We start from the raw sequence: 25926 nt of genomic DNA, 5'->3' as shown, positions 1-25926 counted from the left end.
CTGAGAACACAGACACACACACTCAGGGCCACATGAGACAGCCCCACAGGGCAGACCCTACACGCAGTAGACACACACATACACACAGAGATACAATCAGGAACACCCAAAGGGGCAGCAAATTCACACACACAACCAACACACACAGAGATATAAAACACAGACACACACAGATGCTCCAGCAGGGACACACATGCCCAGAGACAGATTTGCACGACCAGCATACACACATTCACAGATATCAGACACAGACACACAAATGCACACAGAGACACACAGAGAGTGCCACACAGTGGAAAACTCACGTCCACGATCAATACTCACACACAGAAACTCAGACTCGCAGGTCCATAATGCAAAATTACACAACCAAACACACATGCACACACACACACTCCCAGACCCTCACTTCCCTACCCCAGCCCACAGCGCAAACAGAGAGCTCTGGCACTCAGTGGAGGCCACCGCAGGCAGACAGGATGAATAGACCCTGGCATGACCTGCCCTACCTAAGCTGACATGGAAGGGGGTGTTTTCCTGGTTCCAACCCGAGTGCTGGACATCTGCCCCATGCCAGGGCCTCCTGGAAGGCTATACCTGGGTGCTGAGATGCCAGAGAATGACCAGGGTAGGGTTGCTCTGGGGACAAGGGCCCAGGGTAGGGACAGGGACCCTGACAGGGCGCACTTAGAGTGGAGGTGTTGCGTGGAGCTTAGCAGATCCCCAGGAGAAGAGAGAGAGAGAGGCGAGCCTCCCCAGGACCCTGCCATGTGTCAGAGTGGGCTTCACCCTCTCCCACAATAACAACAACAATAACACATCAGCAGGGCTATTATATGACAATATTATCATCAGCACAGCAATGACTGACCACTGGTCCCAGGTCGAGGAGCAATGGGTGTGACCATGGCTGCCAGGTTTGGCCTCGTCTTCAGAGCAGGGCACACCCCAAGCAAAGCTGGGCCCTGGGCAAATCTTCTCTCTGGCCCCTTCTCCCTCTGGAGGCTCCAGGCCTCAGCCTCCCCCTCTCCCAACATCCCCTCCCAGACCCAAGTCACCTCTGACCTTTTTCTCAGCCTGGGTACAGCCCTCTCCCTGACCACTCTGAACCTGACTCCCCATCTGTGCGAGGGGGATAGAGATGGTACTGACCTCAGGACCCCATGACATGATGCCTGCATAGTGCTGTGTTTAGCACAGGCCCGTAACAGGAGGGGCCATTGGTTGTATCATTGTTCCCTTTAATGGCTGCACACCTTCAAAGGCGCCAGTTCTGGGAGGACAGATGCCCCTGGGAGATGATGATGCTGATGTGCTCAGGGGCTCAGCACGTGGCTGCTTCTTGTCCTTGTGACAGTCTTTGGACACAGGCATGGACACTCCCATTTTAATGAAGGAAACCCGCTCAGGGTCACACAGCTGGGAAGCAGCACAGCTGGGCTTTGAGCCCAAGGCTCCTGGCCTGGCCTCCAGGGGTCATGAGGGGCTCCCCTGCATGAGGCTGACACTGGCTTTGGGGAACAAGCACTTCCTTGGCTACATGAATGACCTGTTCCAGGCCCCCAAGCTCTGTCACTTCTCCTTCTTTCCCTCCTCTCTGCTGGAGCTGTGATCAGGGTGACCCTGGCACCCTTCCTGGAAGCCCCCAGTCCCTGACAGGCTGGGCCTCTCTCCCATTCACTTCTGGGCTAGTCTGACTTCCGCCCCTTCTGTACTGATCTCTCCTTGTATAACCAGGACAGGCCCCCTCTGGGGCTCTTCAGGCAGGCAACAGCATCTCAACAGAATTTAATATGCACTGTTGTTTTGTTGTCCTTGTTTTGTTTTGATTTTGCTTGCTTTTCTTTTAATGGTTTCTTTATATTTATGGTAAAAAACATTGATTTTCCATTACAACAGTGGTAGAATGTTTCCTGTTTAGTATAAATTTACATAATAATAAAAAGTGGTGGGATTTAAAGCAATGATTTTAAGCTGCCATGGGCCTGAATGAGTTGGGGAAACACTGTGTGCAGTCATGCAGAACAGCACCTTAGGAAGTTCAGGATGGGGCCCAGGAGAGATGATCACCAGTGGGGTTTGTCCCAGTCACCTGGGTCCCTGGGCCCCTACCCACTTGCTTGGCTCTCCCCGCCCATCACTCCTGGTGCTGCCAAGTGCTCTGGATGTTGTCCCCAGGTCCCCCAGGAGAGAAGATGATGAACTTTTTCTCTTAAAATGCTGACTTTCCTGGAGATCCCGGGAGATCAATCATGAGCGTCAGCTTGGATTTTCCCCACTGAGGTTCATAATGTAAAGCCCGTGCTAACAGGTAGCAGGGTGACATAGATAAGTGACATATTCACCGTTGTTTCAGGTGTGAAAATGTCTGGTTAATTAGGAATGATTTTGAGATCATACAGTCTTGTCACACTAAGTGGAATATCCTGCCTAAAAGAAGACATATTTTATCACCATTTAATCATGATCCTATCATTCAGTTCAAATGTAGCCTCTTTTCCTTTGGGATTTCTTCTTACACTCATATTTCATTTATAAAGGTACTTCTCAGTTTCCAAACATGTGGGAATTTCTAGTTAGCTTTCTTTCAGTGACTTCTAGCACAATTACATAACCAGAAATGTGCTCGGTGTGATTTCATTCCTCTGAAATATATTAAAATTTGCTGTATGGACAAAATAAAAATAGTTAATTTAGTAAATGTATCATATCTACTTAAATTAGTGTGCCCTCAACAGTTGTTATATGGGTATAGATGGATATATGGATACATCTACATGATTAAGAAGGTTTGCTGTTAAGATCTTCTGCATCTTACTGATGTTCTGTCTGCTTATGGTATGAGTTGCTGAGAGGGGGGTGAGAACCTTCCACTCTGCTTGCGTATCTGATTGTTCTCTCACTTCGCTCATCTTTTGCTTTGTATGCTTTTCAGCCAATGGCCATTGGAAACCTTAGGCGGTCAGAAAGGAAGGAGGGAGTGCCAGAAGTGGGGGACAGGGGACGGACCAGAAACCAGAAGATCTGTGAACGTTCCAGAGAGGACCTGTCATTGGGATGGCTCTTGGTTGGGCAGTGGGGAAAATTCATTCAAAAAATGAGGTCACATGGGGTGTCCTCTGTGATGACCCAGGGGTGAAGGCAGGGGATTGGTCAAAGGCGAGTATAAAGCATCGGGGTTGCAAAGGCAGCGCCCAGAGAGGAGAAGACTCGGAGGAAGATGAAGCCCTCGTCCCCTCCAACTGCTCCTGAGAGTCCACTTCACTGCTCCTTGTGTCCTGCTGACCTACTGACCTACTGACCTGTCTGAACCCTCCTCCTTCCCCTCTAGGACTTGATCTGACCCAGTACTTTCCCTGACACCCCTCTTCTCCTCCTCCCAGGTGCCCAAAAGCCCTCTTCCTGCCACACTCACTCCTCAATCCCACCCCCAATTCCAACCTCTCCCCATGCCCCCTCCCCACCTGTCCCCGCACCCACTTCTTCCACCACCTCTCCCATCACGCCCTTTGCATCCCTCCCTCCACACCTCCTTCCTTGTGACCACAGGTCCCCTGAGAGGACCAAAACACAGAGGCGCAGAGGTTGATCTTCTGGCTCCTCCTGCTCGGGTTTCCCGGTTACCCAGACACAAATGTGAGTAAACATTGGCGTCAGATGTTTCCTCCTCCTTATTGGGCTCTTCCAGATGGTGATTAAATAACAGCTTTTTCATGGGTTCCTGGATGGGAACTCAGACATTCTTGAAGACTGAGGACCTCAGGCCAGGTTGCTTGACCAGCCTGAATGGGTTCTGGCCACAGCTGTCCACATCAAGTTCTAGGTCCTGTCAGCATTGCTTGGACCAAACACAGCAGGGTCAACAGGATGGAAACCTGAAAATGGTAACTTTGTAGTGTCAAGAAGGAAGGATTTGTGAATATACTGAAAGCTGTTGAGTTGTATGTCTTCAATAGGAGAATTGTAAGTTATGTGAATTATAGCTCAATAAAGTTGTTTTTAAAAATGTAAGGAACTCTTATTTAATAGGAGTCATGGGAGTTAGGCTCCTGGAAGCCTTGTCAACATCCTGCTTCAAGCTATGCAGGTGTAGGGTCCATCTCTTGTGTAGTTTGTTTCCCTATAAGTACGTGATTCATATATGTGAAGGCTGGCAGCCCTGGGAACAGTGGTGTCTAAGCATTGGTGTTGGTGCTAGTCTCTTAAAAAGTGAAATGTCTTTTGTGCTCGGTGCTTTCTGGCTTGTTGACTTTTAGCAACTTTTGAGTCGTCCCTTCCTTTCTGCTCTTGGAAGCTGCCCCCAGGAACTCTGTGTCCAACCAGGTTGATGGGAGCCCTGAGAAGTCCATCAGAAAATAAGTGGCTGCATCCTGCTGGGATGTTTATAATGGGGAAATCATTAGGAGTGACATGACCAGGAGGTGAATGAGTTATCCTTTCCTTCGTAAAGTGTTCATGTCCAGAGTGTTGATTTACTCAAAGCAAAAAGGGTCCTTAATGTCCTTAGGATTGTCCAAATTTAAAGAAATTACTGATTCCTTCTGTGAAAGTTTTCCTATTCTCTCATTAAAAAACACCTCTACCCTCAGAGGAGAGAGAAAGACTCAGAACAGCTCTTAGAGATAAGTAGATTTGTTTTGATTGGCATGCACCACATTCTTAGGGATCTGGAAAGGTCCAGTGGTCAGGAATCATCCCAAAAAATACCTCTCATCAAAGAAGAATCTGTTCTGTTTCCTTTGAGTCTATGAAGGAGGAAATTCCTTGATAGTCTTTGTTGGAATTTCCCCCCCCTCTACCTAGGCTGCATTCTCATAGATGAGTTAAGCTCTCTTTCCTACCTCATCTTGGAGCACCTGGATAAACTCACATGTCTTGCATTTCCCACATCCACCCATGCTCATCGTCATTGAATATCAGAACCTCAGCTTATTGACCCCATTGGATTGAATCTAGGTAGGAGTGAACTACTGATATCAGCTCCTGACAGTTGCCAGATGTAACAAGAGTGCCCATGACTGGGGATGTTTTACCAGGTAGTGACAAAATGATCTTTGTCTTTTTTGTGCGTTTGATCCACATGTCTAACCATTGTGCTGAGCTACTGCTCTCTCAGACAGTGGTGACTTCAAAGACAGTGTATGTTTCCCACGAGCACACATTTGACTGACCCCAGCTGTGAGGGCTGAAGATGAAAACGTTATCGATTTCAGAGGCCACTTTCTAGGGAGGTTTTATTTGCACAAAACTGAATCTTGGTATATGGATTAGTATGAATTACATCATGAGTTTATTTTCTTCTAAAATACTTACATATCTAGGTTTTGTAAAACAATGTTTGCTTTTTGTTTTGGTGAACATACATTCTAGAAATTTTGTATTCTTTTATAAATTAATTTTCATGGTTGCTATTGATTGATTTAGATGCAATATTATGAGATTCGAATGTGAATTCTTTTTGTTGGCTATTTGGAAGTGTGTTTTTAACTGACTTCAATTCTCATAGTTTTAATTATAATATTCAAGATCACACTGTTATGCAAATCTTTACGTATTTCTGAAATCTGACATTATGTGCTCTGGTTCAGAATCAAAGTGAACATTGAAAGAAAACCTAAAACCAAGTTTTAGAAACTTGGGCTAAACAAAAATCTGGAATGAATTAATTTTTGTGGGAGTAATAATCCCAGTGTTATTATAATAGCAGCTGCCCATATCTCTCAGTTATGTGCATTTCTATAGACATCTCTCTCTCTATTATTCTCATTTGTATCTTTAACACACATTTTTGATTGTTATTTTTCCCATTCATCCATACATTTCAGTATATTTTTGGAGATGTTCCCCAATAATTTTATCCACGTACTTCATGAATATACAATAGAAGACCTAGGCTTCCCATCCACTCTAAGTTTAATTTTAATTATTTTTCGATTTTAATTGGCTTATAAATTCATAGTTTAAGTTCTGTTAACTATTTTAAAAAAGATTTGCAATGTGTTTGTCAGCAAAATAAAATCTCTAACAGTATGCGTATTAGATTTTTTTCCTACAGCTTAAGTGTGGTAGTAATTTAAGTATAATAACAATTTGTTGATATTTCACATATGTATGCAGCAATGAAACCATCACCACATTAAGACAGTAAACACACCCATCACTCCCAAAAGTTTCTTCCTGCTCCTTTTAATCTATCTGTCCTCCCTCTCCTCCAAGGGGAGACATTTGAGGGTGTGGGTACCTCCTGGAGGCTGGTTTAGGGTTTCTAAAGATGACTCGTTGTGACAGATGTATTGTAAATGTCTTTGAGGTTCCTCATGATCTCCATTATTATTTCAGCCAGTCCATATTCTGCCTGACCATTTCCGTCTTGGGCCCGATGTTTTTGGAATTCTGAGGAAGTTGACCATTATTATTACTTCTTTGGGAATTTCTGCATTTTTAATTTTCCTCTGGAGAACTGTCCTTGCTGTGAGTATACTAAAGTACTTTAAGGATAGACTTTTAATCATAAATGAGTACGAATTTTGACAGTCACTGGACCTTTTATTTCATTCAATACTACAAATATCTCTCTAAGTACTGCTTTCACTGCATCCCACAAATTTTAATAAGTCCTATTTTCATTATCATTTAGATTGAATTATTTTTAAATTTCTGTTGAGATGTCTTCTTTGACCCCTGTGTTCTTTAAAAGTGTGTTATTTAGTCTCTAAATTTTTTGTAGTTTTCCAGCCATCTTTCTTTTATTGATTTCTAGTTTAAATCCATAATGGTCTGAGAACACAGTTTCTATGATTTCTAGTACTTTAAATTTGTTAAGTTGTATTTTTTGGCTCTGTATCTGGTGTATCTGAACGAATATGTTCTATGTGAACTTGAGAAGAATGTATATTGTGCGGTTGGATGAAGTCTTCTACAGATGTCAATAGATCCAGTTGATTGAAGGTGCTGTTCAGTTCAACTGTATTCTCATTGAATTTCTGTAAGCTGGATCTGTCAATGACTGACAGAAGGTGTTGAAGTCTCCAGCTCTAATAATGTATTCCTCTATTTCTCCTAGCAATTCTACCAGTTTTTGCCTCATGTATTTTGACACTATTGTTAATACATACGTATTAGGGATTGCTATGTCTTCTTGGAGAATTGACCCCTTTACCATTAAAGCTCCTCATTATCCCTGATAATTTTCCTTACTCTGTAGTGTTGTTTTGAAGGATAAGTTCACTTTCACTGGCTTACAGAAACTGGTTGATGGTTCCTTTCTTTTAACATTTTAATTATTTTATTCTACTTTCTTGTTGATTGTACTGTTTCTGAAGTGAAGTCAGATGTATTTCTTATGCTTGTTCCTCTGCGGGTGAAATGTTATACCGCCTACCCCTGCCCCACCCTTGGCTTCTTTCAAATCTTTTCTTTGCCTTTGCTTTTCTGTAGTTTCAATATTATGTGTCTAGGTGTACATTTTTTTCTTATTTGGTATTTATCCTCTTTGGAATTCTTTGAGCTGCCTGGATCTATGGTTTGGTGTCTATCATTAATTTTGGAAAATCATCAGTCATTATTGCTTCAAATATTTCTTCCTTTTCTTTCTTCTCCTGATATTCCCATAATGTATATGTTACATCTTTTGTAATTGTCCCACTGATCTTGGATTTTCTGTGCTGTATTTTGGGGTTTTTTCTTTGCATTTCTGTTTTGGAAGTTTCTACTGGCATTTCTCAAGCTCATTGATTCTTTGCTCAGCTATGTCGAGTCTGTTAATGAAAACTTCTAAGACATTCTTCATTTCTGTTATGGTGTTTTTGATTTCTAGAATTTCTTTTTGATCCTTATAATTTTCATCTCTTCTTATGTTCACCATCTCTTCTTGCATGTTGTCCACTTTTTTTGCTAGAGCCCTTAGCATGTTAATCATCACGGTTTTCAATTCTTAGCCTGATAATTCCATCATCTCTGCCATACTGAGTGTAATTCTATTGCTTGCTCTCTGTGTTCAAACTGTGTGGTTTTTTCTTTTAGTCTGCCTTTTAAGGTTTATTTGAGAGCTGGATATCATGTCCTGGTTTAAAAGAACAATTGAGGTAAATAGGCCTTTAGTCTGAGGATTTATATTTATCTGGCTAGGGGTTAGGCTGAGTTTACTCTTAGGTGAGACAGGATGAAGAGAGAGCTCTGGAGTTGGGTATTTCCCTTCAACTAGGTCACTTAGTCTTTGGAAAAACACCAGTAAGTCTCTGCTAAAGTAGTTTCTCTTGTGGGAAGGTCTTTTTAAGAATAACAGAATACTATGAATTTATTTCTAAATGACTATTTTTCCCCTGTCTCTGCCAATAGCATGAGGGGATTTTTCTCCAATATTTACTGTAAGAGCCTGTTAGGATTCCTGGAGATAAAACTCACACAAGTATGGGAACCCCTCGAGATTGGGCGCTCTGGCATTTTTAAGTCTCTTGCTTGTCTACAATGAGCCTCCAGGAATTCATCAATTACAGTATAAGTTTTCCTACCATGGTGTTCTTGTTCCCACAGAGATTTCTGACCTTGGGCTTCTGCTCCAATAAGTGGTGACCGTCTGTACCTGCCAGTGTGGTTCTCTAATTCTGCAGGCAAGAGTAGGCCCTCTCACATCAGTTCTCTGATACATCTATGAAGAGTTTTTGACCTTAAATTTGTTCACCTTTTTTCTTGTTATGTGGACAGGAGTGACAACTTCCAAGCACCTTACAAGCTAAACTTGAATCTAGGAGTCTTGTTGTTTTATTTATTTCCTTTAGATTACTAACTTGAAGATAAAAATGTTTGAAATGGAAGTTAACTTTGTAAAATACTCTAAAAAGAACTCAGTGAGTAAGACAACAATATATTCTTAATGATAAAACTACAATTTATAAACCCTGCCCTTTAAAAAGAAAACATAAATATTAACTATTTTAGGAGCCCATCCCTCGTTCCACTTGCCCCTGCTGTTGGGTTGGGTGACAAGGGACAGGGAAGCTCACTGTTTCCTGAGCATCATGTGAAGTTGAAGGAATATCCATGATTTTCCATTTGCCCTCCATGGATGCATTGTCTTATAACAACATTATTATGCATGACTTTTGATACTGTAATGATATTCCAATATCTTGGCAAGATTTTTGGACTGGCCTCAGCATCTGATCATCGTTTAAAACTTTTTAAAGGGAAAATATGTTTTAGGGGTCAAGAAAATGAATCTTTCCATGGTATTAAAATGGGATTCTGTCTGGATTTTATGGAGCTATAATTCTACAGGGGATGACTCCTATCTGGGAAGAACTTTTTGCCCTTTCTTGGAATCTTAGCTGTCATTTCTGTTGTTGATTGTGCTTGTTCTCTAGCCATCTCCCACTCCATTTCTCATTTGATGACCCTCTGTTTTTAGTGGCCTGAGAAAATCATAGGACCTGATGTGCTGTAATTCTTTATCAATTCAGCAAACAGCCAACTCTGTAAGATTTCAGAAAAGCTTTCTAGTGAGTGAAAGAGGCATATCTTAGTACAAAGATTTTCCTCTCTTTTTTATTTGAATTTTTTTGGATGCTTTTAAAACAATCCCATGTTCTGAATGTCAGTGTGGATATTGGGGTTGAAAAAAAATTCAAGTAAATGATGCATTGGTGTGTTTATAAAAATGCCTGCCACGTTCATTATGAAAATGAAATGTTCAGTGTTCATTTAGCAGAAGGTAAACAGATCTTTTGGTCAACAATAAGTTAGTTACTTTGTGCTCTTTATCAAGAGCACAAACTTTGTGAAGTTTCATGACTTAAACAGGAAATTATAATTTCTTCTTATTTTTAATCCTATGAATCATTATGCTGAACAAAATGGTAATTATAATTTCATTGAGTTATTATTTTGATATTCTATCAGGAACCATACATTTTTACTACTAATAATAGTTTTGACATCAAATTTAATTTTGTTTCTTCTTCTCTTAGATAAAGCCTCAAGTATATCAAGGTAAGATTTTAGGCTTTAGTTTTCTTTGTAACATTTTCTCAGTGCTGGTGTTTGATGTGGATTTAATTCAATTGGGAGTAAATACAGTGACTTCTGATGTCTAATTGACATTTTAAACCTTGAAAATTTTACTCTTCCCAGGTAGGAGTCTAAATGACAATGTAGAGGGAATTGCCATCTATTGAGATAAGAGACCAGCAGGAGGAACAGATCATGGGAGTAAGGAGAATAGGATGAGTTTAATTTTGCATAGAAAGGTTTAGGAAGCAAGTGATGGCATGAGGCTGAAGTTTGCAGTGAGTACGTTGACATGACCTGGCTCTTGGTGAAATGTAGAGATGATGAAACACTATTGGAGCCTATCAAGAAGTTTATGGCTTAGAGAAAAACCCAGGTATTGCCAGGCAAAATGTGTGTCACGACCCTGAGTTATGAGTCTGAAGCGGAGGGAGCCACTCATGCCAGTGGAGAATGGGTGGAAATGAACCTGATGCAAAATAGGGATAAGACATTCTGTACGGGCTTCCTAGACTGTGATGATTAAGTGGTGCTGTCTGTTGAGAGCCAGGGTGGCTGCCTGACACTTAGTAGGCCCTCAGCTGCTGGTGTTTGTCACAGTGAATGCAGCAGTGCTGGTGGTGAGAAGAGTGACCAGGGTATCAGAGCTCTCACATTGGGCAAATAGAAGATAAGGTCAGGTGAGAGAATTCAATGACTCTGAGAGGAGTGTGGAACTGTGGGCTCTGTTCTGGAGCTTTCCATGTGTTATCTACCTGTAACCTGGTGCTTTACGTGTGCTGTATTCCTGTAATGGTGGCTGGTAACATTCTCACCTTGGGGCTGAAGGATATTGTCTTATAGGGATTGTGAGTTATCCAGGTCCTCTAGCGACTAAGTGGTAAAACCGAGATTGTACCCAAGTGTGTTTGATTCCAAAGACCTTGTCCTCCTGAGCCTCCCACCTTGGCTCTCATGAAGGGGAATCTGCTGGGCAGCAGGAAGGCGTGAGAGGCTTTTCAGTAGCCTGTCCAGTGACATTTAGAGGAATCTCTCTGGGTAATATTAAAGGGTGGGGAAAACCTGGAAGAAATCAGGTATTTTGTATTTTTCTTTCTTTTTCCTTTTGATTCTTGTTTTTTAAAGCAGTTGCACTGATCTGTTCGTTTTATTTGATAATTGGAGGACAGAATATAAGTACATAGGTTGCTTGAATTTTCTCTGTTTCCCCTCTGGTGATGACAGGGCTGTTTGAACTGTTCACATTTTCTAAGAATATTGCCTAATGATGGGATGTTAGGTTAAGACATTGTTTCCCCATCTTTGAAAAAAGATTAAATGGGAATCTCATTGAAATAGGGTTCTTCTTTCTATATTTGTTTCCTGCATTTAAAATGCCACTAACTGAAACTTGCTTTCTTCGGGGAACGTAGTCGTGCTAAAAAGTTATTTAGCTCATAGTGCCAATAATGTGCCTTTGCTGTTGACACATTGGGGTAATTCAATTTTATTGGTTTTGGTAATAATCTGAGAAATGCTTTTTATCTCTTTTTAGTTAATTTACATCAAATTTCCGAGAAGATGAAGAATTAGTTGAAAGAAAACTCACAAGTTGTCAAAAAAATATCCATTTGTGAACAGAAGGTATAATCCTCCTGTAATTTTTATTTTCTTGGCTTCACCTTGAAGTACTTCCTCTTTCTTCTAGTTGACTTAGTTCGCTGTCTTTTCTGTCATCCTAGTGTCCCATTTCATTACATTGTATAACAGCCTAAATCCAAAGGAAGCCTTTTATATGTAAAATACGTCATTTTTTTATTTCTGTAAGGACTTACTCATGGCAGATATGTTTTGCTATCACTGTAATTAATATTTTTGAATTCTGAATCTTTTATTACATATTCGTAGCTCAAGGAAGCAAAGAAATGTGCTCAAGAAAAAAGAGGCAAAATAAGATAATCTGTGATGAAGCACATAAATTTAAGGTAAAAATCCCTTCTTTTTCCTAGATTACACTCTGAAAATGGAAGTAAAAGTAATGAGTAAATATTACTAATCTCTATATGTTTTGTTAAAGAATAGCATCAAAAGAATAGCATCAAAACACTTGAAAGCACTAATGAAATCATTAATAACATTGTTCAAAGTATACAGGTTAAGCTGCAATCTGAGAGAAATCAGAATGTCAAGAATCGGGACTTGGTGCGAGTTTTGCTACTAAGTTATTACCGTAATTTGACTTTTGAGCCTTTTTGTTCATTGGGTGAATTGAGCCTTGTGTTATTCCCTGCTGTTCCCTGCCCTTTCAAGTAGTAATACCACAATGCCATTTTTAATTTAAGGACTTAGGAATATTTTTGTTTTTATACCATGGGTTAATTTTTTATATCATTCAGCACTCCGTCCCCTCCAAGAAATGTAGAACTGAGAAATTGTAGAACAGAGTTCTAGAGATTTCTAGCTATTTGGACAGTCCTGTCCCTCTTAGTACAGAGCACAGAATTTCCAAGGTGAATCTGGTAACAATATTTACCTTTCACTAAGAAGAGCTGTTCATTTGAGCTGTTTGGCTTCAAGATTTGAGGCCTTCTTTGCTTTTGCCTTGTCCCCCAGTCAAGTATCCCATTGTCTTGAGTGTAGGAAAGTCAGAGCGCCCAGGAAACATTTCTGACTTCAACTATTCTCTTAGTTCCTCATTTCTTTATGTGTTTGACTTTTCTCCTTGGCTCAAACTGGATCTACTGCTTTTAATGATACAGGGGCTGATGTGGGACATGTTTTGTTGGCATTTCTTTTTAGCATGTCGTCCAGTGTTTCCATTGAAATCCAGTACATGTTTTGTTTCTATCCTACATGCAGATGGTAGAAAAGAAAAATCTACAGAGAACTTAAGAGGTGATATTTCAATGAACACCTCAGGAATTTCAGAAGTAAACTACCTATATTTGCTGCGAGAATTTCATTATACACCTTAGCTTTGGTGGAGAACAAAAGTGTGGTGTCTTAGAATATTAAATTTATATGTTATCTATTAGGGATTTTTCTTCTTGAGAACTAAGTCATTAGTGAGAATGTTTTGCTTTACGTTCGAATTCCCCTTAGTGAAGTTCATGTCAATGAAGCAAAGTTGAAGTGTGAAGAACAGCATATAGAGAAGGAAAATGCTCAGCTTAAGATCAAGATGGGGAGCAAATAGCAGAAAGTTACTCCCATAGATTACATAAATCAGAGAACTAAACATCATTACTTCTTTTTTAATTTTCTTGTTTTTAAGTATGGTAAAATACACATAACATAAAATTTACCATTTAACCATTTTTAAGTGTACCTTTTAGTAGTGTTAAGTACATTCACATTGTTGCACAATCATTACTTCTTGAATATCTTTTCTCAAATCTGTCTTAAAGTCAGGAGATATGAGTGGAGGATTCAAGGATTCAAGCAGACAGCCTTGACATCTAATAAATGTAACCTGGAAGGTATGTTGCTTGTTGGGATGAAAACCCCATATGGTAAAAATGTGTTTGCAGTGGGAAGGTAAAAATGGCTTCTTACCTTCTGGATTCTCTCCTTTCTCCTCTCCCCACCACAACCAAGTTCTTTGGAACACGTGCACACAAAGAAAATTGTCTTATGCTTTACAGAAAGGAGAAAGAAACTAGAAGACAACTGTGAGGCATTGAGATTTGTTAAAGGGGCAAAGGAAGCAGAATTAAAAGTGCTAAAGAAGAACATAGTCATTCTTGATGAAATCTGTGGACAAAGAAAGAGGGTCACAGAAGAGTAAGATATTCATGTGTTGATAGTTACAAATACGGTTGTATTAGTGAATGTGTGGACCAATGTAGAGAATTATTATTTTTTTAGAATATTGACCACCATTTTTTTGCCATATTCAGTCAGTACAGAATTGTGTTTCTCCTTTCTGCCTTGATTTTTGTAATCTGCATCTTCCTTTCCATTCTAGCTGGTTGTCAGAGATTCTTATTTGTAATTAATTTAAGATTAGAGGGCGTACTGGTACCAGCTTTAATCACTTCATTATCTGGAACCCTCTGGGTTCATTTACATTGTACTCTAGGTTTCAATCCCATCGTATTGTCCTGACCTGCCATATGTCTATCATTTCCTGTTAAATTCTAGACATTGGGTAGAAAATATTTACAGAAAAACTCAGGCCTAGTCTGATGTCATCTTGCTTCAGAAAAGATGGGAGTTTACATCTGGCAGGTGATCAGGGACGCCAGCAGTACTGAATCCTATTAATCCAGTTAGCAACTGAGACCATTCACTGCAGGCTTAGTCCCTCCTAAGGCCAGTGTGTTTTCTGTCTGCCTTTATTCTCAGTGTGTAAGTCTCCTGGGACCCAGCTAAGGCCCGCAGGATTTTCTGGGGTGACCTTCGCTGACTGACCATGAAGTCCAGTTGTTTGACTTCTGTGCCCAGGGATGTGTGCAAACGCAGCTCAGCATCTTTGCATCTCAGAAGTCTCCTCTGGGATTAGTTGATGAAGCTTGGGGAAAGTGGCCCCAAATGCCAGGCTGACCTTAATCCTGGGCATCCTTCTTCTCCGTCTTGGCCTCATGTCTCTTTACTGGCTTGTTAGCAATCTGGTGCATTCTATCATGAATTTCATATTTTGGCCAATGTTTCCTATGGTTCTCAGTGGGAGATGAGGGACTTCAGAACCACTCATCCATGTTCAAAGGCAAAACTTTTCTTATACTCCCTCAAGAGCCAGGTTTGTGTTCTCCCTGCCCAGGGCTGGGGTAGGGTTGCTCTGTCCTCACTGGCATCTTGTTTGCATTAAACTATGAGATGTTTTAGGGTGGGGATAGTGCCCTACTTCTCTCTATATGCCCATCACCTTACAATGCACCCACTATGTTCCAGCCAGTCCAGAAAGCATTTGCTGAAAGATTGGTTGGGTGGCCAGAAACAAATGTGTGAACTTTGTCTCTTTAGTGTTTTTGTCCCTGTTTCCTAGAGCTCTTTTAATTTTGTGTGTGATCCCTAGCAAATCCAATGTCAAGTTGAGAATCTTTTGAATCAGAACCTTGAACAAAGTAGTTTGAGGGCAACACAACAAATCTGCCTTAAGCCATTGCCCTTTGCAGCCTTCACTGTCAGTGAAATCAAGGTACTTGTTAATGAAATCAATCTACCTGTTATTGATATCCTCAATTTGAAAGTTTTCCATTTTCAGGAGATATCCTGATTATGGGGCGATTCAGATAATTTTTCATTCAGCATGGTTTCCATTCTCCTCAACTAGGATCTTTGAAGTAGGTGGCAGGAGTTCCACTCTTGAACTGTAGAAGTGTCTAGTAGTTAATTGTCCGATGTTATGACCCCATGTCCAGGAAGGATCTATGGCTGTGTCATGGCCTCAGGTCTCTCCCTGGGAGAAATCAGACAAGTCATGAACCCCTACTTCATCCTAATGTGCTCACTTGTGATGAGCTGAAAGAAAATGAGCTTATGCTGTCCCAGTCACAAGAGCCTGAGCCTGGGAGGGCACTTGGTGCATCTCATATGTGCTTTTTATATTTGTTTAGTTCATTTACTAATGACTAGGAACACAGATCTGTGAAGAGAAGCTCAGAATTGCCAAAGACTTGCCAGCAGGATGGAGTTTGATTTTTCTTTGTGCTCTAATGGGGGGCGTAAATTCTTTCCTCTGATTATGTTTGTCCATCTATGCATTTGTGGGATAGGATCGGAGGGGACATTGAAACCTTGCCCTTTCGATTTCTGGGAGGGAAGAAAGGCAGAATTTCACATGGGCTACTGGATAATGCATATGTCTTTCCCCTCTTAGGAAGCTGAGAATGAAAGACCGTGAGCGGGGGGAAAAGGAGCAGCAGCTCTCAGTGGCAGAGAAGAGACTGAAACTGGCTGCAGAAGAAACGCAGAACTACAGGTGAGTTCAGCTCCTATATACCAGTGGCTCATAAAACACTTGTTGGATTTTTTTTAACTTTTGTACAATGTTTAGACCAATTTATACACAAATATAAACAAATGTTCAGACGACATTTATATAGAGATTTCACACAAGAAAGAAAAATGTTAAGTTTTACAAATGTCACGTTAAAATATTAACTTAAAAAAAGTAAAGTTGCTAAAAATTTCCTGATCCTCAATGTTGGCCAGACTATGTGGAAACATGGTTCACAAAAAATGTTCCTGGAGGAGGTAAAAACTGTTGTAAACCTTAGGGAAGCAGTTTGGTGTCAGATGAATCACATCAATAGATATGAGCACTTCTGGAAGGGCTGTGTCTGGGTCCTGATGCCAGAGAGTGACCAGGGTAGGGTTGCTCTGGGGACAAGGGCCCAGGGTAGGGACAGGGACCCTGACAGGGTGCACTTAGAGTGGAGGTGTTGCATGGAGCTTAGCAGATCCTGAGGAGAGAAGAGAGAGAGAGGCGAGCCTCCCCAGGACCCTGCCATGTGTCAGAGTGGCCTCACCCTCTCCCACAATAACAACAATAACAATAATACATCAGCAGGACTATCATATGACAATATTATCATCACCACAGCAATGACTGACCATTGGTCCCAGGTCAAGGAGCAAGGGGTGTGACCATGGCCAGCCGGTTTGACCTCATCTTCTGAGCAGGGCACACCCCAAGCAAAGCTGGGCCCTGGGCAAAGCTTCTCTCTGGTCCCTTTTCCCTCTGGAGTCTCCTAGCCTCAACCTCCCCCTCTCCCAACATCCCCTCCCAGACCCAAGTCCCCTGTGACCCTTTTCTCAGCCTGAGTACACTCTACTCGTGTATTTGATTCTTCTTTTCACTTCACTTCAAAGTCACGCTTTGCTTTGTCTGTTTTTCAGCCAATGGCGATGAGACACCTTGGGATGTCAGAAAGGAAGGAGGGAGTGCCAGAAGTGGGGGACAGGGGACCTGGGTTGGGTAGGACCAGAAACCAGAAGGTCTGTGAAGGTTTCAGAGGGGACCTGTCGTTGGAGTGGCTCCTGGTGAGGCACTGGGTGGGGGAGGGGCATTCTAAAAGTGAGGTCACACGGTGTCCACGGTGATGAACCGGGGTGAAGGCAGGGGATTGGTCAAAGGCGAGTATAAAGCATCGCGGTTGCTAAGGCAGCGCCCAGACGGGAGAAGACTCGGAGGAAGACGAAGCCCTCGTCCCCTCCAACTGCTCCTGAGAGTCCACTTCACTGCTCCTTGTGTCCTGCTGACCTACTGACCTACTGACCTGTCTGAACCCTCCTCCTTCCCCTCTAGGACTTGATCTGACCCAGTACTTTCCCTGACACCCCTCTTCTCCTCCTCCCCGGTGACCAAAACCACCCTTCCTGCCACACCCCCTCCCCAATCCCACCCCCAATTCCCAACCTCTCCCCCGACCCACTCCCCACTTCTCCCCTCACCCCCTTCCTCCCCCACCCCTCTCCTCACTCCCTTTGCATCCCTCCCTCCACACCTCCTTCCTCCTGACCACAATCCCCTGAGAGGACCAGGACATGCAGGCGCAGAGGTTGGTCTTCTGGCTCCTCCTGCTCGGGTTTCCCGGTTACCCAGACACAAACGTGAGTAGACATTGGACATCAGATGTTTCCTCCTTCTTATTGGGCTCTTTCACATGGTGGGTAAATAAATTTTTCATGGGTTCCTGGATGGGAACTCAGACATTCCTGAAGACTGAGGACCTCAGGCCAGGTTGCTTGACCCGCCTGAATGGGTTCTGGCCACAGCTGTCCACATCAAGTTCTGGGTCCTGTCAGCATTGCTTGGACCAAACACAGCAGGGTTAATAGGATGGAAACCTGAAAGTAGTAACTTTATAGCATCAAGAAGGAAGGATTTGTGAATATATTAAAAGCCATGGAGTTGTAAGTCTTCAATGGGAGAATTGTATGATATATGAATTATATCTCAATAAAGTTGTTTTTATAATGTAAGGAACTCTTATTTAATAGGAGTCATGGGAATTAGACAAGCTCCTGGAAGCCTTGTCAAGATCCTGCTTCAAGCTATGCAGGTGTAGGGTCCATCTCATGTGTAGTTTGTTTCCCTGTGAGTACGTGGTTCATATATGTGAAGGTTGGCAGCCTTGGGAACAGGGGTATCTAAGCGTTGGTCTTGGTGCTAGTCTGTTAAAAAGTGGAATGTCACTTGTGCTCTGGGCTTTCTGGCTTGTTGACTTTTAGCAACTTCTGAGTCGTCCCTTCCTTTCTGCTCTTGGAAGCTGCCCCCAGGGACTCTGTGTCCAACCAGGTTGATGGGAGCCCTGAGAAGTCCATCAGAAAATAAGTGGCTGCATCCTGCTGGGATGTTTATAATGGGGAAATCATTAGGAGTGACATGACCAGGAGGTGAATGAGTTGTCCTTTCCTTAGTAAAGTGTTCATGTCCAGAGTGTTGACTTACTCAAAGCAAAAAGGTTCCTTAATGTCCTTAGAATTGGACATTAAAGAAATTCCAGATTCCTACTGTGAAAGTTTTCACTCTCTCATTAAAAAACACTTCTACCCTGAGAGGAGAGAGAGAGACTGAGAACAGCCCTTAGAGATAAGTAGATTTGTTTTGACTGGCATGCATCAGATTCTTAGGGATCTGGAAAGGTCCAGTGGTCAGGAACAACCCTCATATTGAGGCAGAATCATCCCAATGAATACCTGCAATCGAAGAAGAATCTATTCTGTTTCCTTTGAGTCTATGAAGGCAGAAATTTCTTGATAGTCTTTATTGGAATTTTCCCCCCTCTGCCTAGGCTGCATTCTCATAGATGAGTTAAGCTCTCTTTCCTACCTGATCTTTGAGCACCTGGATAAACTCACTTGTCTTGTGTTTCCACCTCCTCCCTTGCCCATGGCCATTGAGTATCAGAACCTCAGGTTTATGGGCCCCATTGGATCGAATCCAGGTAGGAGTGAACTACTGATATCAGCTCCCAACAGTTGCCAGATGTAACAAGAGTGCCCATGATTGGGGATGTTTTACCAGGTAGTGACAAGATGGTCTTTGTCTTTTTTGTGCGTTTGATCCACATGTTTAACCATTGTGCTGAGAGCTACTGCTGTCTCTCAGACGGTGGCGACTCAAAGACAGTGTACGTTTCCCACGAGCACACATTTTACTGACCCCAGCTGTGAGGGCTGAAAATGAAAACATTATAGATTTCAGAGGACACTTTCTAGAGAAGTTTTATTTGCACAAAACTAAAGCTTGGTATGTGGATTAGTGGGAATTACATTGTGAGTCTGTTGTCTTCTAAAATACTTACAGGTGTAAGTATTTTGTAAAATGACGTTTGCCTTTTGTTTTAATGAACATACATCCTAGAAATTTTGTATTCCTTTACAAATTAATTTTCATGATTGCTATTGATTGATTTAGGTGCAATACTGTAAAATACGAATGTGTATTCTTTTTATTGGCTATTTGGAAGTGTGTTTTTAACTAACTACAGTTCTCATAGTTTTAATCATAATATACAAGATCACACTGTTATGAAAATCTTTATGTACTTCAGAAATCTGACATTATGTGCTCTGGTTCAGAATCAAAGTGAACATTGAAAGAAAACCCCAATAGATTTAGAAACTTGGGCTAAACAAAAATTTGGAATTAATTTTTGTGGGAGTAATAATCCCAGTGTTATTATAATAGCAGCTGCCCATGTCTCTCAGTTATGTACATTTCTATAAACTTCTCTCTATATATTATTCTCATTTGTATCTTTAGCACACATTTTTCATTGTTATTTTTTCCCATTCTTCCATACATTTGGGTATATTTTTGGTGATGTTCCAAATAATTTTATCCAGGTACTTCATGAATATACAACAGAAGACTGAGGCTTCCCGTCCACTCTAAGTTTGATTTTACTTATTTTTGAATTTTAATTGGTTTATAAGTTCATAGTTCATGATCTGTTGACTATTTAAAAAATATTTGCATTGTGTTTGTCAGCAAAATAAAATCTCCAAGTGTGCGTATTAGATTTTTTTCCTACAGCTTAAGTGCAGTATAATTTTTGTATAATAACGGCACCATTTTAGTGAATACAATTTGTTGATATTTAACATATGTTTGCAGCAATGAAACCATCACCACATTAAGATAGTAAACACACTCATCACTCCCAAAAGTTTCCTCCTTCTCCTTTTAATCCATCTGTCTTCCCTCTCCTCCATGAGGAGATATTTGAGAGGTGTGGTTACCTCCTGGAGGCTGGTTTAGGGTTTCTAAAGATGACTCTTTGTGACAGATGTATTGTAAATGTCTTTGAGGTTCCTCATGATCTCCATTATTATTTCAGCCAGTCCATATTCTGCCTGACTATTTCCGTCTTGGGCCTGATGTTTTTGGAATTCTGTGGAAGTTGACCATTATTATTACTTGTTTGGGAATTTCTGCATTTTTAATTTTCCTCTGGAGAACCGTCCTTGCTGTGAGTATACTAAAGTACTTTAAGGATAGACTTTTAATCATAAATGAGTACGAATTTTGACAGTCACTGGACCTTTTATTTCATTCAATACTACAAATATCTCTCTAAGTACTGCTTTCACTGCATCCCACAAATTTTAATAAGTCCTATTTTCATTATCATTTAGATTGAATTATTTTTAAATTTCTGTTGAGATGTCTTCTTTGACCCGTGTGTTCTTTAGAAGTGTGTTGTTTAGTCTCCAAATTTTTTGTAGTTTTCCAGCTATCTTTCTGTTACTGATTTCTGGTTTGAATCCATTGTGGTCTAAGAACATAGTTTCTATGATTTCTTTTACTTTAAATTAGTTAGGATGTATTTTATGGGCCCAAATATGGTGTATCTAAGTGAATGTTTTATGTGAACTTGAGAAGAATGTATATTGTGCTGTTGGATGAAGTCTTCTACAGATGTCAATAGATCCATTTGATTGAAGATGCTGATCAGTTCAACTGTATTCTTATTGAATTTCTGTAAGCTGGATCTGTCAATGATAGAGGGTTTTGAAGTCTCCAGCTATAATAATGGATTCATCTATTTCTCCTAGCAGTTCTGTCAGTTTTTGCCTCGTGAATTTTGCCACTTTGTTGTTAATGCACACATGTTAGGGATCGCTATGTCTTCTTGGAGAATTGACCCCTTTACCATAAAAGTGATGCCCCTCATTATCCCTGATAATTTTCCTTACTCTGTAGTCTTGTTTTGAAGGATAAGTTCACTGGCTACAGAAATCTAGGTTAATGGTTCCTTTCTTTTAATACTTTAAATATTTCATTCTATTTTCTTGTTGATGACGATTTCTGAAGAGAAGTTGAATGTACTTCTTATCCTTGTTCCTCTATGGGTAAAACGCTATACTCCCCTGCCCCTGCCCTGCCCCTTGCCTCTTTTAAACTTTTTTGTCTTTGCTTTTCTGTAGTTGGAATATTATATGTCTAGGTGTACATTTTTTCTTGTTTTGTATTTATCCTGCTTGGAATTCTTTAAGCTTCCCGGATCTATGGTTTCGTGACTATCATTAATTTTGGAAAATTCTCAGTCATTATTGCTTCAAATATTTCCTCCTTTCCTTTATTCTGCTGGTATTCCCATTATGTATATGTTACATCTTGTAATCGTCCCACTGGTCTTGGATTTTGTGTGCTGTATTTTGGTGTTTTATTCTTTGCATTTCTGTTTTGAAAATTTCTACTGACATTTTTTCAAACTCGTTGATTCTTTCCTCAGCTATGTCGAGTCTGTTAATGAAAACTTCAAAGGCATTCTTCATTTCTGTTATGGGGTTTTTGATTTCTAGAATTTCTTTTGGATCCTTATAATTTTCATCTCTGCTTATATTCACCATCTCTTCTTGAATGTTGTCCACTTTTTTTGCTAGAGCCCTTAGCATGTTAATCATCATGGTTTTCAATTCTTAGCCTGATAATTCCATCATCTATCATCTCTGCCCTACTGAGTGTGATTCTAACGCTTTCTCTCTGTGTTCAACCTGTGTGGTTTTTTCTTTTAGTCTGCCTTGTAGGGTTTTGTTGAAAGCTGGATGTCGTGTCCTGGTTTAAAGGAAAAATTGAGGTAAACGTGCCTTTAGTCTGAGGATTTATATTTATCTGGCTAGTGGTTAGGCTGAGTTTACTCTTAGGTGAGACAGGAAGAAGAGAGAGCTCTGGAGTTGGGTATTTCCCTTCACCTAGGTCACTTAGTCTTTGGAAAAACACCAGTAAGTCTCTGCTAAAGTAGTTTCTCTTGTGGGCAAGTCTTTTTAAGAAGAAAAGAATAGTATGAGTTTATTTCTAAATAGCTATTTTTCCCCTCTCCCTGCCAATAGCATGAGGGGATTTTTCTCCAGTATTTACTGTGAGAAACTGTTAGGATTTCTGGAGATAAAACTCACACAAGTATGGGAACCCTTCCAGATTGGGCACCCTGGCATTTTTAAATCTCTTGCTTGTCCACACTGAGCATCCAGGAATTCGTCAATTACAGTAAGTCTTTTCTACCATGGTGTTCTGGTTTCTGCAGAGATTTCTGACCTTGGGCTTCTGCTCCAATAAGTGGTGATTTTCTGTAATGGCCAGTCTGGGTCTCTGATTCTGCAGGCGGCATTTGTGACATCAGTTCTCTGATAGATCTATGAAGAGTTTTTGACCTTCAGTTTGTTCAGCTTGTATCTTGTTATGTGGACAGGAGTGACGGCTTCCAAGCTCCTTACAAGCTGGATCAGAATCCAGGAGTCCAGCTCTCTTATTTCCTTTAGATCACTAACTTGAACACAAATTAACGTTTGAAATGGAAGTTAACTTTGTAAAATATTCTAATCTTTTTAGTAAAGAACTCATTGAGTAAGACAACGATATATTTTCAATGAGAAAACTACAATTTACAAACCCTTCCCTTCAAAAAGAAAACACAAAGAAATATTAAGTATTTCTAAAAAAAAATAAAAAGAAATATTAAGTATTTCTTGAGCCCATCCCACTTCCCACTTGTCCCTGCCTGTGGGGTTGGGTGACAAGGAACAGGGAAGTTCACTGTTTCCTGAGCATCCTGTGAAGTTAAAGGAATATCTGAGATTTTCTGTTTGCCCTCCATGGATGCATTTTCCTATGACATTATTATTTTGACTGGCTTTTGATACTGTAATGATATTCCAATATCTTGGCATGTTTTTTGGGCTGACCTCAGTGTCTGATCATCATTTAAAACTCTTGAATGGGGAAATATGTTTTAGGGGTCAAGAAAATGTGTCTTTCCGTGGTATTAAAATGGGGCCCTGCCTGGATTTTATTGAGCTGTAATTCCACAGGGGATGCCTCGGGTCTGGGAAGCACTTTTTGCCCTTTCTTGAAATATTAGCTGTCATTTCTGTTGTTTATTGTGCTTGTTCTCTAGCCATCTCCCACTCTCTTTCTCATTTGATGACCCTCTGTTTTTAGTGGTCTGGGAAAATCATAGGACCTGATGTGCTGTAATTGTTTATTAATTCAGCAATCAGCCAACTCTGCAAGATTTCAGAAAGGCTTTCTATTGACTGAAAGAGGTATATCTTAGTATAAAGATTTTGCCTTTTCTTTTTTTCTTTTTAAGTCTTTTTGGAGGCTTTTAAAACAATCCCAGGTTCTGAATGTCAGTGTGGATATTGGGTTTGACAAAAAAAATCAGGTAAATGATGCACTAGAGTGTTTATAAAAATGTTTGCCATATCCATTATCAAAATTAAATAGATTAATGTTCACTTAATAGAGCATAAACAGATCTTTTGGTCAAAAATAAGTTATTTACTTTTGTGCTCTTTATCAGTGATGCTTGTGAAGTTTTATGACTTAAACAGGAAATTATAATTTTCCCTTATTTTTAATCATTATGCTGAACAAAATTATGATTATAATTTCAGTGGATTATTATTTTGATATTTTGTCAGAATGATGGATTTTTACTAATAATATGTTTTGACATCATATTTAATTTTGTTTCTTCCTCTCCTAGGTAAAGCCTCGAGTATATCAAGGTAAGAGTTTAGGCTTTAGTTTCCTTTGTAATATTTTCTAAGTTCTAGTGTTTGATGTGGGTTTTAATTTAATTGGGAGTAAATACAGTGACTTCTGATGTCTAATTGACTTTTTTTGTGTGTGTGTGAGGAAGATTGGCCCTGAGCTAACATCTGCCAGTCCTCCTCTTTTTGCTGAGGGAGACTGGCCCTGGGCTAACATCCATGTCCATCTTCCTCCACTTTATATGGGATGCCAACACAGCATGGCTTGACAAGTGGTGCGTCGGTGTGCGCCCGGGATCCAAACCGGCGAACCCCGGGCCGCCGCAGCGGAGCACGCGCACTTAACCGCTTGCGCCACTGGGCCGGCCCTGCTAATTGACTTTTTAACGCTTGAAAATTTTACTCTTCCTGGGTTGGAAACTAAATGACAACATAAGGGGAGTTGCCACCTATTGAGATAAGAGACCCTTGGAGGAATGGATCATGGGAGTAGGGACGATAGGGTGAGTTTAATTTTGCATAGAAAGGTTTAGGAAGCAAGTGATGGCATGAGGCTGAAGTTTGGAGTGAATATGTTGACATGACCTGGCTCTTGGTGAAATGTAGAGATGATACAACACTACTAGATCCTATCAAGAAGCTTATGGCTTAGAGAAAAACCCAGATATTGCCAGGCAAATTGTGTGTCACAACCCTGGGTTATGAGTCTGAAGGGGAGGGAGCCACTCATGCCAGTGGAGAATGGGTGGAAATGAACCCGATGCAAAATAGGGATAAGACGTTCTGTACGGGCTTCCTAGACTGTGATGATTAAGTGGTGCTGTCTGTTGAGAGCCAGGGTGGCTGCCTGACACTTAGTAGGCCCTCAGCTGCTGGTGTTTGTCACAGCGAATGCAGCAGTGCTGGTGGTGAGAAGAGTGATCAGGGTATCAGAGCTCTCATGTTGGGCAAATAGAAGATAAGTTTGCACTTTGTAGTCAGGTGAGAGAATTCAATGCCTCTGAGAGGAGTGTGGAATTGTGGGCTCTGTTCTGGAGCTTTCCATGTGTTATCCATCTGTTACTGGGTCCTTTACATGTGCTGTATTCCTGTAATGGTGGACGGTAACATTCTCATCTTGGGGCTGAAGGATATTGTCTTATAGGGATTGTGAGTTATCCAGGTCCTCTAGCAACTACGTGGTAAAGCCGAGATTGTACCCAAGTGTGTTTGATTCCAAAGACCTTGTCCTCCTGAGCCTCTCACCCTGGCTCTCATGAAAGGGAATCTGCTGGGCAGCAGGAAGGTGTGAGAGGCTTTTCAGTAGCCCGTCAAGTGACATTTAGAGGAATCTCTCTCGGTAGTATTAAAAGGTGGGGGAAACCTGGAAGAAGTCAGGTTTTTTTTTTTGTCTTTTTTCATTTTGATTTTTGTTTTTAAAAGCAATTGCACTGATCTGTTTATTTTATGTGATAATTGGAGGACAGAATATAAGTACATAGGATGCTTGAATTTTCTCTGTTTCCCCTCTGAGATGACAGGGCTGTTTGAACTGTTCACATTTTCTAAGAATATTGCCTAATGATGGGATGTTAGGCTAAGACATTGTATTGTGTTTCCTCGTCTTTGAAAAAAGATTAAGTAGGAATCTCATTGAATTAGGGTTCTTATTTTCATATTTGTTCCCTACATTTAAAATGCCACTAACTGAAACTTGCTTTCTTCAGGGATCATAGTCGTGCTAAAAAGTTATTTAGCTCATAGTGTCAATAATGTGCCTTTGCTGTTGACACATTGGGGTAATTCAATTTTATTGCTTTTGGTAATAATCTGAGAAATGCTTTTTATCTCTTTTTAGTTAATTTACATCAAATTTCTGAGAAGAAGAAGAATTACTTGAAAGAAAACTCAGAACTGGCCAAAAAAATATCTGTTTATGAACAGAAGGTATGATCATCCTTTAATTTTTATTTTCATGGCTTCACCTTGAAGTACTTCCTCTTTCTTCTA

The 25926-nt window shown here is 40.7% G+C and overlaps 1 protein-coding gene across 1 annotated transcript in view; it reads left to right on the top strand.

Annotated features, from left to right (window-relative positions):
• Nucleotides 1-519: 519 nt before the first annotated feature.
• LOC101398919 (transport and Golgi organization protein 1 homolog) overlaps nucleotides 520-25926 on the top strand; it is a 35674-nt gene continuing 10267 nt past the window's right edge. Inside the window, exons 1-5 of the mRNA XM_087449225.1 lie at nucleotides 520-628; nucleotides 15831-15907; nucleotides 20277-20408; nucleotides 23931-23952; nucleotides 25775-25863. Of these exons, the coding sequence (XP_087305351.1) occupies nucleotides 520-628; nucleotides 15831-15907; nucleotides 20277-20408; nucleotides 23931-23952; nucleotides 25775-25863 (429 nt within the window). The remainder of the gene's footprint in view (nucleotides 629-15830; nucleotides 15908-20276; nucleotides 20409-23930; nucleotides 23953-25774; nucleotides 25864-25926) is intronic.

The sequence above is a fragment of the Ceratotherium simum genome, chromosome 26 (assembly GCF_057802395.1).
Source record: "Ceratotherium simum simum isolate JZ-2026a chromosome 26, ASM5780239v1, whole genome shotgun sequence".
Taxonomy (NCBI): Eukaryota; Metazoa; Chordata; class Mammalia; order Perissodactyla; family Rhinocerotidae; genus Ceratotherium; species Ceratotherium simum.
This window is presented reverse-complemented; position numbering and strand designations above follow the sequence as displayed.